The sequence below is a fragment of the Rhincodon typus genome, chromosome 8 (assembly GCF_021869965.1).
Source record: "Rhincodon typus isolate 14 chromosome 8, sRhiTyp1.1, whole genome shotgun sequence".
Classification (NCBI taxonomy): domain Eukaryota; kingdom Metazoa; phylum Chordata; class Chondrichthyes; order Orectolobiformes; family Rhincodontidae; genus Rhincodon; species Rhincodon typus.
The window spans coordinates 53,665,240-53,679,586 of NC_063339.1; the positions used below are offsets into that span (position 1 = coordinate 53,665,240).

The 14,347-nt window shown below is 41.0% G+C and overlaps 1 protein-coding gene across 1 annotated transcript in view; it reads left to right on the forward strand.

Moving 5' to 3' along the window:
- Nucleotides 1–9,169: 9,169 nt before the first annotated feature.
- The window catches only part of ttc6 (tetratricopeptide repeat domain 6), a 183,228-nt gene continuing 178,050 nt past the window's right edge, over nucleotides 9,170–14,347 (forward strand). The window contains exon 1 of the mRNA XM_048600425.1: nucleotides 9,170–9,997. Within this exon, the coding sequence (XP_048456382.1) occupies nucleotides 9,170–9,997 (828 nt within the window). The remainder of the gene's footprint in view (nucleotides 9,998–14,347) is intronic.

Here is a 14,347-nt window from a genome sequence, read left to right on the forward strand (position 1 = left end):
ATATTGTACTTGTACTGGAATAACTTGGCCACAAATGCGGCTTGTTCTGGAACACAAAAGTTTGGCATTCTTGAAAGATTCAGCATGATTCGTACAAGGTAAAGATTGAGAAGATGCTAATAGACAGTGAGTGGCAAAAGAATCAATGATGACATGAGGAAAAGCTTTATTATGCAGCAAGTGATTAGGACCTGGAAAAAATGGCCTGAAAGTGTGGTGGAGACAGAGTCAATTGTGATTTTTAAAAGGGAATTGGACAACAGTTTTAAAAAAAATGCAGGGCTCCTAGGACAGGTCCAGGGTCTGGACTTCACGAGTCTGCCCCGAGACAAACAGTGTGGACAAAATGGACGAAATAGCCTCCTTCTGTGATGAAATCATCCGGTGATTTAATACAGAGACAAAAATAGAAATTGTTGGATAAGCTCAGCAGGTCTGGCAGCATCTGTGGTTAACATTTCAGGTCGAGTGACCCTTCCTCACAGCATGAATTAATACGGTTGGGATGTTGTTGACACCCATCACCTTTGCCATATCAAGTTCATTTCTATGTTTCTTAATTTCACGTTGAGTGAATTAAGTTGGTTAAAAACTGACTTCTATGATTGTAACAATTTTAGAAAGAGGTTGCTGGAGCCTGCCACACGGAGTGGGTTGAATGTGTTTGAGGTATGGTTAAACATCAGCACTGGGCCATTGTTACTCTGTCAAGCAAGACGGTCAGTATCCAAATGAGCCAGTCTGCTGCAGACTGTCCCTACTGTCAAGTTAGTCAGCCAATTATTGCTGCTGTTCGGAATAACAGCATCATTCAAGAAACAGAATACTTCAAGATGGCGGCAGAGTAAGGATGTCCAATCGGAGCTCCTCTGTTCTGCCCATTCCTTTTCTTTTTTTTTCTCTCTTTTTCAAACTTTTAACTTTAACTTACCGGAGGCGAATAGAGGAGAGTGGAGGTTGTGGTGAGTCCCAGAGGCAGTTCTGGAGGTGAGCTCCAGGATAGGCCAGCATGGGGCTAACGAGTCCAGACAAGTCCCAGAGGTGGGGCCCTTGGGGACTGGAAGCGAGGCCTCGAGGTTTGAAGCCCAGTGTGTTCTAGAGACTTGGCCCACGCAGTCTCAAGGCTGCATGGACTTGATGAAAAGACTAAAATTTGAGTGCTTTTTGAAAGAAAACTTTTTTATTCTTTATTCATAAGCTGAATTTTCATTTATGATTCTCTCAAGTCTGTACCTCTGACTCGGTACCTAAGATGGCGCCAAAGCGGTGACATTACAAACTTTTCACTGCACTCAGTTAAGTGCCCATGACAATAAAGGCTAATTCTAATTTTAATTCATTGGTCCATGAGGGCATGCCAGAATCAATAATGTTCGTCCTTCCTTTCTTGCTCGCCTCATTTCCTGGATGGTTCTGCTGGAAGATGTTGGTGTCTGCCACACTGGGTGGGTTTAATGTGTTCTTCCACACACCCATCTCCTTCCTCCTCCAAGGCAGCCTGGCGACAAGTGGCTCTTTCCCTGTTTGGTGCCTGAGGTCCTCTGTCTGATGCAGGTTGGCTGTAAATGGCAAATGGTGAGTGTGAGAGAGAATGAGAGTAAGTGAGTATTTGTGACAGAGAGTGAGCAAATGTGAGAAATGGAGAATGAGTATGTGCAATAGGCTCTGAGCAAGTGATGTGGGAAAGAGTGTTTGAGTGTGAGAGAAGATGTGTAAGTGAGTGAATGAGAGTGTGAGAGCAAGTGACTGTGAGATTGTGACTGAGTCTAGGTGATATTGTGAAAGGGAGTCTGACTAAGTGAGGGTGAGAGAGTTGAGGAAGTGAATTTGTGGCAGAGAGTGTGTGAGGAAGTGAGCATTTTGATGGACAGTGAGTGAATGTGAGTGAGAGTTTGAGAGAGGCAGAGTCAGTAAGTATACATTATATTACACCAACACTTGTTCATGTCGAACCGCCTGTACCCACTTTCCCATTCTCACAGCTCTGACTTGAGGTCTCATAAAATTTCAATTCTTCAAACCAGCTCACAGGAAAACTCCTGGTGAAGAACTGGTGTAGTGTTTGAGGCCTGTGTGATGAAATATCGAATGTAGAATATCTGAGTAGTCCCCTCTAGGGGATCACCATCCTCTTCATGGTAGAAACCATGTGCTCAAACGCCAGAAACATTGCTGGACTCATGTGTTGGATGTCAAATGTTACACCCCCCACCCCCACCGCCAACCCCGGTCAGTGCAATGCTGTGCATAGCCTCTGGTACCTCCACTAGATGTTCTCCAACCCTGTCCATGCAATTCCAGCAGGATTCTTGTGTTTAAGACCTATGGCCCATCATCAGCCTGGGGCTCAGGATGATCCTGATTCATAATAAGCCTCCCAGTTAGAAAACCTGACTGTCACAGCTTTGCTCAGCAGCTGTGACCTCTGTGCGATGTGTTCCGTTCCCATTAAGTAACAAGCGTGACTGTCACTATATTGGTGGTGCTTGTGGCGGAGGTTGGTGATGTGCGTTCTCTGGATCTTGCCTTCCTCCTCCAGAGGTGAATTCTTTGTTAACAATGAGGGGCTTTGGATTGTGACCACCTGCAGTGGAGAACTCAAAGAAAACCACTAAAGCTCAGTTATACTTTGTTTCCACATCACAGTTGCACTTGTATTTCCTGTATGCTTTTGTCTCAAAACCAAGTTGGAGCATTTTTATTGCGGTGCCTGGCCACTCCTGCTTTGCTGTTTGCACAATAGTCCAGTTCCTTGGCTAGTTCCAGACCCTCCTCCTCAGCTGGGTCAAGGTCTTCATCTCGGCACATATCCATCCATTTTGACCTTCTCCTTGTCATTATCAGATAACTTTTCCGACAGAACAAAGTGGAGAATTAGTAGCATCTCACTTGACAGCTAACTCCTTTACCTGTTTGCATCCCCATCGGCATACTGGCCCGACATTGTAAGTAGTACTCAATTCACCTATAACACTTGCTTGGCCAACAAAACCATTACATGCTTTGTTCTCAAGTGTCATGCAGTGCTGAGGCTGTGCATGCATTCCCTCTCTTAGCCTTGGCCTCCACTCACACAGATACATTAGTTGTTGCTCTCATAGGACCTGGTTGCTGAAGTACCACTAATTCTGAAGAATTGGAGGAGTTTACTGACCCATTTGAGACATCGGACCGAGGAGCAATTATGTACCTTACTGTGCTGACCTCTGTTTTAATCTCTGTCCAGGCTTCATTAGTCTGGAGGGGGTGTCTCCTTTTGCCATCACTCAGAAAGTGCACCTCCTACCACTCATGGATGGCCTAGAGTAGGGACTGGGAGGAGGCATCACTAAACTGTGGTGTCACTCATCTTCTTATTATGTTGTGATCTCTATTGATATTTATTATAACAAAATTTGAAATTCAAGTTAATAGATGTTCAAGCACAACTGAAAACAGACTTCTCAGATACACTTTACTCTCTCCTTTATGTGTTTATTCAAGGTTCCCAGAAGCAATCCAGAATGATTCCTAACCCTCAAGATTTACTTCCCATCTTTTCCTTTCCTGTCTGGAAACATTTAATTCCAAAACTATAATTTCAAGTATGGGTTTTCCTGTCACTTTCCTTAGCTTGACAAAACATTCAGCATCATTTAACTCTGTATAAATTTGGTCTTTCCAATCTGAGCTCCTGGTTTGTGAATAGCTGTGACCAGCCTCTGATGGCTGCTTTCCCTTTCATGGACCCAGGCAGACTAACCTGTCTGTGATATTCAATAATATTTTAGGAAGACCTGTAATCTGGTATCAGCTGTCTTTTCCCCACTCAAAACCAATCACTGTAGCAATCTGAATTACATGGGTTTTGAATCCAGACAGAAATGCCAATTAGCTCTTCTTGGGACCCTTACTCTCTTTGATCTTGGAAGCAATGGACAATTTAAAGCACAGCTTTATAACCTGATATTCACAACACTTTCTTTTCTGGGACTTTGGAGACTTATAGTCTATCCATTGTCAGCACACAGGCTTCTGCCATTACTTCCAAGTGTAAATACTTTGCACCTTCTTCATAACAAAACAATATGGCCCCCTTCAATTTCTAACAATTAACCCACCCCAGTTTACTATAAGGCAGACTTCAAAATAGGTCATATGACCCATTTTATTTTACCTTAGCTTAGAGACAGTTCCAAAGTATAACCATCTTATAGACATAATTGCATCAGGTATCAAACATTGTTCCATAGGCAGAAGCAATGGGGAACCAGGAGATCAATCCAATATAGCATAGAGGAGTGATGGGGTTTAAAGCAAAATTGGTACAATGGGGAATCCAGATTGATACATAAATAAAAAGACTTCCTTACATTTGCTCATGCTTCTAGTTGTTTGGAGTTATTGCCAACGTTCCCTGAATACTTGTCCAGGTGAGTATTTTACAGCCCAGATAGACTTTCATGTGATTCTGATGATGGTGGATTGGTCAGGCTTCACTTTGTTGCTTCCTACCCTGTAAAATCTGTATTCCACTGACAGTTATATACTTAGCACCAGGTAAAATAGGCGTGACCTGTTGATAATGAAAACATAGAGATGGTTGTTATACATCATTGCTGGAGGACACCAAGTACTTCTTTCTGTCAATTCCCACCAGTCCATTCCATATTTTATAGAACATGGTCAGTTAGTTTTTCTCTCTCCTTTGCTATAATGATTCCCATTCCAAAGCTTTGGTAAAAAATGTGACGCTGTATTTCCCACACTGATTTGCACAAAATCAACTACTCGTCTTTGGATCATTTCAGGCTTGTTTATTATTCTTACCATATAACAATCCCACACACAACTTCCATACTCCCAGATTGAATGAACGAATACAGAAATTGCTGGAGAAACTCAGCAGGTCGGGCAGCATCTGTGGAGAGAAAGCAGCATGTTCTGTTCTCATTGTTTTCCAGCTGATTTTGAATGAGTTATAAAATAGCTTTTTTGCCAATTTTTGAAACATATAGTTAATAGCTTGAAGTATACATGGAATGGTAGCAATTTACTTATTGCAGCATTAACCATTTCTACCATATAATTATTGTCATTGAAGGTGGGTGGAGGTAATGTTTTCACTTCTGTCACTTATAGAATCATAGAATCATATAGTACAGGAGAGGTCCTTCAGCCCATCAAGTCTGTACTACCAAAATATGCTATTTTCTACACTGGTCCCACTTTCCCATACTAGGCCTATAGTTTTGAATGTTGACACTTCAAGTGCTCATCCAAGTACTTTTTAAAATTGTGAGGTTTCCCATCTTAACTGCCCTCACAGGTAGAGCATTCCAGAGCCCCACCTCCCTCTGGATGAAAAAGCTTTTCCTCAAATCCCCTCCAAACCTCTGGCCGTTCACTTTAAAATAATAGCCCTTGTTCTTGACCCTTCAACTCCTATTTTCTATTTCCCTCCGTCTATCCCCTTCATTATTTTATACAATTCTATCAGTTGCCCCCTCAGTTTCCTCTATCCTGAAGAAAACAACTTGAGCTTATCCAGCTTCTCTTCACAGGCAACATCCTGGTGAATCTCCTTTGCACCCCCATCCAGTGCAGTCACATTCTTCCTGTAGTATAGTGACCAGAGCTGCACACAGCACACCACCTGTGGCCTAACCATAGTTCTGTATAGCTCCAACATGACATAACTGTTCCTATAAACTCAGCCACAACTACCTTATTAACTTTTCCTGCTACCTTTAGGCATCTGTGGACAGCACCCCAAGGTTCCTCTGTTCCTCTGATCTTCTCAGTGTCTTATAATTCACTGAGTACTCCTTTGTCTTGTTCCTTCTTCCAAGTGCATTACCTCATATTTATCAGGGTTAAATTCCATATGTCATTGTTCTGCCCATCTGACCAATCCATTTATATCCCCTAGTAACCGAATATCTTTTTCTTCAGTGCCAAGACCTGACCAATTAGTCTGTATGCAAATAACATCTTTAAAAAATAATGGATGAATTTCCACAAAACTTGGAATATAGGAAGTGTGTGGTCCAAGGAAGAAACCATTAGCTCTAATGAAGATGTGAATTCTGATTTACATTTTTAAAGATCTGTTAACATTGGTAGACAGGGTAAAATAACTTTATTTTAGAATGTGAGTTGTCATGTTGAGATTGTTGCCGATTTTGTGAGAATGTTGTGGATTGTCTCAGAAGCTGTGGTGGGATTTGTTATGATTGTCAAAATGTGAGCAGCCTTTCAGAGCAGCTTTGTGAATATGGATTGGCACAAAGCTTTCTCTGTAAAATAGAGACTCTTAATAAAAACACATCTTTTTCAACTTTGTAGGTGCAGAGCAATATCAAGCAGGGAAAAGCCACAAGAAAGGGCTGTGTAGTAAGATTAAGATAGTACAGTATGGCACATGAATACGATCTACTGGATGTCCTCTTCATCTGTTTATTCACTGTATTTCAAATCTTCTATCTACAGAAGAGCAGCCATTGCATGTCTGAACATAATTCATTATGTAAAGCATTTTAAGAGCTTTAATGTCATTATTCACTACATATAGAGGATAAAAGTGAAAATGATATGACTTCTCCACTTCCTTCAAAAATTTTACAGCCTATCAAAAGTGACTTATTTCTACTGCATCCTAGTAAAGCTGCCCCCATGTGGTCAGACAACATAGTGAAAAAAGCCAATGAACGCAAAATCGACAAAACTGTAATCTGACCGTGTAGAAAGTATTCTTCTGTATTTAGGCACTTTAGGATGAATCAAGAATCTATTTCTTTTGTACGCATTTTTTTAAAGCATGATGAGCCTGCCATAAATTGGGGGATTCATGACCTAGACTAATAACTGTACTTAATTTCCGTTGGTTCACACCAATTGTTACATTTCATGGCAATTTTTTCTTTTTCTTTCATTCACATTTAGTGCAGAGAATAAATCCACACACCTTCTCCCTCTCCTTTTAGCCCAACTAATCACCTGAATTATCAGAATTGGCAATGTGCTGCTCCACCACTGCCAATGACACAGTTAGCCGCTTATGGGGAAATTTTCAACATAGTCAACTGCTGGGGCAAACAATTTAATTTGATTGTCCCTCTTTGAGGAGATGCATATCACCTATCTACTTGCCTTCTCTTGCGTTATTGAACCAATTGATCCTAATGGAGCACAGTGTTCCTCTGCTCCAGTACACAGTGCACAGCACCTTATATTCTTGCAATTTTAAGGTACAACAGCTTCAGTTTTTGGATTACATCTCAATAGTTGTCTTTTCATTTAACTTTCCCTTGATTTGCGGGAAGAATTGAATTATAAATGTACATAATCAGTAGCCTTGCACAGATCCAACTATATTCTATGTAAAATGTTCCAAGGAAACCTAAATGCTGTTGGACCTCATCAAGGCTAGAATTATTGGGATAACAATGTTCTTTGGTCTTAACCTGGTGTATGCTTATACCTACTTTACTGAGAAGATTGACGAAACGCTTTAGATCAAAATCCACGATGGCCCAAATCTTTGGTATTTATCCACGTTTCAGCCTGAAGAACAAACAGTTATCTATATCAAAAGTCAAATGCCATGAGAATAGAACATATTATTGGGTATTCTTTCTATTATTAACACCTGAATTATTGTGGCTAGCTATGGAAGTTGTTCCTAGTTTAGAATTCGATGTAAAAACTGAAAAAACTGTGAATGCTGTAAATCAGGAACAAAAACAAAGTTCCTGGAGAAGCTCAGCAGGTCTGGCAGCATCTGTGGAGGAGAAAACAGAGTTAACGTTTCGGATCCGGTGATCCTTCCTCAGAACAGTTCTGAGGAAGGGTCACCGGACCCGAAACGTTAACTCTGTTTTTACCTTCACAGATGCTGCCAGACCTGCTGAGCTTCTCCAGCAGCTTTGTTTTTGTTAGAATTTGATGTAATGGATTTATATACATCTGGCAGGTGGACTTATAGCGAACTCAAAGTTTTTGATGCATTGCGCCATAACCACTTAATTGCTGAACTGGGAACAGAACCATTTTATAAGCTTTCAATAGTTATCCAAGGGGATGGAATTATTGCTTGGGGCTGCTTATGATACAATAGTCCTGGGCAGTAGACCATAACACAAGTCATGCAACATAAATTAGAAAAAAACTATTCCCAGCATCTCAGTGAGCAGAGACAGTCTGAAGAATACCTTTGTTGATTTTAATGATACATTTACTTAATAACTTTTTGTCATTAATGCTTCACCTACCACTGTCAAGACTTCACACCTCAGGCACTAGATACCCAGAGCTATTTGTTTCACAGTATTTTTTAAAAGAAGGCCCCACAATGAATGACTGCGAAGTTCCCTCAGTCTTTTCCTGTGCAAAGTCCAAGCATAAAGGGGGTGCATCTGCAGCCTTATAGATCCATTTTATCTAAGGTTGGCTAGTTTTCTATTGTCACCGGCATACAAGTAAATAAAACATTCATTGAACTTAACTTTGGTTTGGAAATTAGATTTTAAAAGCTAATTTGGACATTTATGATTTATCCCTTGACATATTTTGTTAATATTTTTTAGTAAAGGGAAATTAAGCATTGAATTTAAATTTCTAGATGCAATTAATTTCAAATAAAACACAGCAATCACCTGTTTCTTGTTTCCTCTGTTCCATTTATGGTATCTAACCTCCTGTGATTAAAAGTAAACAAAAATTATCAGAAATATTATGCCAGAAAAGACAAATTCATCCAGATAAATACTTGTAATTTTCCTTTCCTTTATTTGCTGAACTTTGTATGAAATTTATTTTAATTTGTAGAATAAGAAAAGCTAAAGACAATTAATTTTTATGTGGTTTTGTGTCTAGTTTAGTTTTGAAGCTGTCGTACATTCATCACGTTGTTATCTTACAAGTCCACTAATAACACAGACAATGTGCAGGATTGTACTAAATGAATGGTTTCCATCCCCACAGATCTGTAACATAAACTCCTGAAATGTCTGAGACGCAAAAGTATTTGGTTTCATATGACTCTGAGGAAATACATGAGCTGGATGGTTGACATAAGAAATCACAACCAGATTCTCTCCGTTTGAGACAGACATCAAATGCTGTGCTCCCAAAAGCAAAAAGTCCTGTACAAGGGATATCCAATCCGATAACTGCTAGTCCTATGGAAATGTCTGAGGATATGCAACATGACAATTTTTTAACAATTAATGACGATAACTCTCTGGTACCAACTGAAGTTACAAAAACAGATTCTCTAAGACAGAATAAGAAAATAGACAAGAGACTTGCAACAAGTAACAAAAAATTGATGGGAGACAAAGAATGGCATGAACCAGATGGTAGAAAACGGGATGTTTTCAAATCAGCAATAGCTCCAATTGCTGGTACTGCTGCAGCTCTGTCTATGTCAAAGAGGCCTAATCCACCACCAAAGCCTAATTTATCAAAACTCTTTGCTACAGTGAAGTCTTCTACACAAAAAACACCTCCTTCTGTTCCTGAAAAAGAAGTTTCTGTTTTGAGTGTAAAATTGCATGATCATAAGCTTAAAACCAGCAGTAAAAGTAATGTAAGAAGAAGCACCCTTGCTACAGATGTGCCCAAACAAAATAATAAAAATGAAAATTTCAACAAATCTCCTTCACTAACAGAACAAATATCATCAGATTCTACAGGTGTCCAAATTGATAAAGAAGATAATGCTCATTCCATTCATTCTCAAGGTGTGAGGTCTGCTTCAGAACTGCTAGAAGAGGCTAAATATCTAGTAATGCCAGACACACCAAAAATATATGAAAGAAACTTCCAACAGAGCAAGCCGGAGCAATCTGTGACTGCAGCACAGCAAACATTTACAGCTAAGGCAAAATCTGTTGATGAAATCATTGCTTCACTGCGGTCTGGTAGACACACCACCTCCCAGTCTGCTGCAGACCAGAAGATCAAAGGACTCTTGGAGAGAGTGTTTGGCTACAGTCATAGCAGTAAAAGTGAGGTAGGTGAACCATAACGGAGTGATACTTTCTATTAGCTGAAAGTTGAATGTCATGAAAAATGTAATTTCCCAAAATTACAGCAGAGTTTGTTGTTACAACATACCAGACAAAACCAAGAGTTGAAAGAAGTGATGAATCTTGATGTGGCACAGTAAGTTTGTTTTTTTGAACGCATTATATTGTATATGACCAATTGTACAAATGCAGTGTGACATAAGACTTAAGTATTAATATTTAGCTTTCTTGATTAAGATATTGTCATTGTGGATAATTAACTAGGAAATTTTAGATGTGAAATATGGTTAAAATTCAATGGAATACATTAACTTTGAAAAAACACTGAAGGATGAGAGCAGCTGACCCAGTTATGTCAGAGAATGCTGTGAAAACACAAGAAATCTGAGAAGTTATTCTGTAGGTAACACACAAGAAAATGGAGTGCAATATGGGAAGCAATAGGTATAGGAGGAATATTATTGCAGACAGTTAGGTGAGTTAGGTGTCAAAATTCAAAAGATTTTAACCCTGATCCTTCTCACCCACTTCTAGGTTTTACAGGACTGGGAAAAGGGGTCTAATAATTGAAGTGAGGTGCAGATAGCTTCTGTGGAAAATGAGTATGTTCACAGCATTGCTAGAATACTTCCTTCCAGTCCCCCATCAAACTTGGGACTGTATCAGGACTCCTGATATTGGCAATTAAAATCCCACGTGCTCACCACTGTTCCATCATGATTGGGCCCTCATGCAGCTAGGGATCTGAATGGAACCTACTGGGTGCTCCAGCTGGGTTTACAATTCCCACCTGAGATATCACATCTCCCATTCTTCCCTTCCTCTCTGCATCCATAACTCATGAATGCTCGTAACCAGGCTTATTGATTTGTTTTACTATATAGTAGGTAATGGTCCATGCATTAGAATTATAAATAAAAGGTGTAAAATAATCTTCAGAGAAACAGGTGCTAATAGAACAAAAATGATGGGACAATTGATATTTACTACATATATATCCTGTGCCATGTGGCAACTTCAGGATATTTAGTGTGCCTTTGGCGACTACATGTGCATGAAATGCCTTCGGCTGCTTAAGCTTAGCTTTTCTGAACTTGAACAATGGTTGCTGCCATTGGAGGGCATGTGGCTGAGTGAAATTTTCCTGGTTAGCACACCTCATGTGGTGTACATCCTGGAGCCACAAAGAGTCCAGAAAATATCAAGTGAGTGGCTGCTCTGCAAAGCAGAAAGAAGATACAAGTGCCTCAGGAACCCTCGACAAGTGTGGTGCTTCTTAGCTGTACCAAATGGCTACATGGGCAAGGAATGGCAAAATGTGGACATGTTGTTATTGCAGGGGATTTCCAAAGGAGAGATGGGTATTTCTGCAGCTGGTTGATGGTCTTGACTCCTTGACACAAGGATAAAAGATACCCCTAAACCAGTGCAGAATGTCCTGGTGGGAGGATGGGTTCAGACAGGCGTCATGGTTGATTTTGGAAAGAAGTGTTAATAAGCAACAGTCAGTATGGATTTGTTAAATGCATATTTGTATCTGACTAACTTGAATGAGTACACAATTGAATTGAACTTGGTCATCCCAATTGTGGTGAAGTTAGTGGCGATTATCTGACAAAAGACCAGTGCTGGTTGAAGGTGAACTGTTTCTTGTGCAACTTGTGAGCCACACAACATCGCTCCATCACCTGTCATATAATAATGTTCTATGCTGAATGCAGTGATAAGTTAAACTTTTAATGTGGCCTGGTTGGAAGGCTAGAGGGGCACAGAATGCATTCACTTATTGATGACAATCACTAAATTTCTGCACATGCTAAGCCTGAATTAAGGTGGATGGTGGGAACATGTCCCTCATCGTTAACGTGAAGCATATCTGACTGTGTGGAGGAATGTGCTCAACCTTCATCTTCAGGTAATGTCATTAATGATTGTTCTGAGATTAAAAAATACACCCTTTCTCTCCTTCTCTTCCCATTTTAGTTAATTTCCACTGAGAGTAATGGGTCTCACCACTAGTGGTAACTGTGGCTGATTCCCTAAGAAGATAAATCAGGATCAGAGCTGATGACAAGCCCAGGAGCAGCAGCAAACCACTGAGGTGGGGCTCAGGGTGCGTGGGGTATGCAGGATTGCTAGCAGTTTTCAGCCCCCACTCCATTTCCCGATAAGACACAGTGTTGATTTAAGCTCTGTACCCTCGAGGATACTGACTGAACTATGTCGAATCTTGGTGTGGGTCCTGAGGGCTGAAGGAGTGTCAGGCCTCCTCTCCCAGTGGCTGTGAAGGTTAAAGCTACTCTGAACCTCCGGGGACTGATGGGAGACCTGTGTGGGAGCTCAATCATGCATCACAAATACATCAGGACAGTGACTGATGCCACTTTGCCACTAGGAGTCGGAAACCAAGCTCATTTCCTCCAATGAACAGTGACATCAACTGTACACACACTGAGAGGGTCATATTACAATGCTGCAGAATTAATCAATAGGAAGTGATTTTATTTCATTAATGTTCAGGAGATCTGTGAGCATCATTATCACTTTTTGGAGGTGTGTGCCATGACTCATATATCCTGGAGCACTCTTGTATACCTGGTGAGTTTGAGGGTCTGGGGCCTTACAAGGCTAGTTACCGAGGGACAAGGGATACCCACAGTGACCTTGGCTCCTGACACCATTGTACAATGTCTTGACTGATGTGAAGTTCAGATACACTGTTGCCCAGTCCTCAATGAGGGGCCATGGTGGAACAGACAATGGGGCTTGTGAAGTCTGCGCTTGGACTAGTCTAGGGCAAGGCCCTCTAGTATAGTCTAGACAGAGTGTGCAGCTTCATCCTGGTATGCTGTGCTCTGTACATTTGGTGTGGAAGTGCTGTGTTGGACTGGGGTGGACAAAGTCAGTATACCAAGAAGGAGGAAGACACTGGGGAGGAGGAAATTGTCATTGTCTATAACAGAGCTCAGCTGGGATGGGCACCATAAGCTAGACAGGTCCTCATACAGACCAGCTTCCAACAGATGGTTATCATGGACTGTAAAATATTGATTACGTGTAATGTGTATTCTGCTTTGCAATGATATGGTGAAAGCCCACCTCTACTGGTTTTGTTTTTGTTTGCTCTGTTGTTTGGAAATAAAAGCATTTGTCTGTATGGACATTGACTAGCTGCGACTCTCCACTGGGCACTGGGGTAGCACAGACTTAAAAGATTTTCAGATGGGACGTATCGAAGGACAATTAACGTGTGTGGACTGGTGGTTAAACAACAACTATGGTGAGAGAATGTGGTTGTTTGTGCGAGGGTGCATTAACCACGCTAGCTATATGCCATGAGCAGCGTGGCTTTCTGGTTGCTGTGCCATGATGTTGCCAGTGAGGGGTAACGCTGATTGCCAAAGCTTGTCCAGGTGCACAGCAGCCTTTCACAGATGGCATGGGTGCAAGGGATTTCAGTTACTCAGTGAATATCTGTTGAAAGGTGAGTTGTTCTGGGAACTGTGGTAAAATGGGGCCAGAAATGGATGTGACAGATGCCATAGGTGTGTTGTTAGTTGTTAATTAGGTGACTTTGGTAAGATACAGTGAGAAAACTCTCAAGGCTTCACAGCAGAAATCCTTCCAAATTACTGAATGCAACTTGGACTTGGCCAAAAAAACAGTAGGATTCAGCCTGCAGTGTTTGCAATTCTCCAGTTCTTTGGCACCTCCCCTGGCTCCAGTCCTGACTGAAAGTTTATGAACAGTGCCCCCGCAATCTCCAATTTCACTTCCTGCAGTATCTTTGGGTGGACATCCTCTGGTCCTGGAGCCATGTTAACTTAAGTACTGAGCATTGCTCAAAACAGTTTCCTTATCAATTCTTAGTGACTTGAATTTCCTCCTCTGTCACTAAGACCAGTTTGAATCCATCTCCTTGGTAAAGATAGATGCAAAGTATTCATTTAATACCCACTGTTGTCCTGTGTCTCCATGTGTAAATTCCCTGTTTAGTCGCTAATAGGCACTACACCTCCTTTTACCACCATTTCACGTTTGAATACAGAACAGTACAGCATAGCGCAGGAGCAGGCCCTTCAGCCCACCATATCTGACCGAACATGCTGCCATTTTTACCTAATCCCATCTGCCATCTAATCTTTATTGCCTTTGCAAGATTTTGGGATTTCCTTTTATGTTGGCTGTCAGTCTTTTCTCATAATTCCTCCTTGCTGCTCCAGTATGCTTTCTCTCCTCCCCTATTAACCTTTGTGTGCTTCTCTGCTGTCAATTGCATTTGCTACCTGGTAACTGCCAGAAGCCTGCTTTCTTCTTTAATTTAATTTCTATCC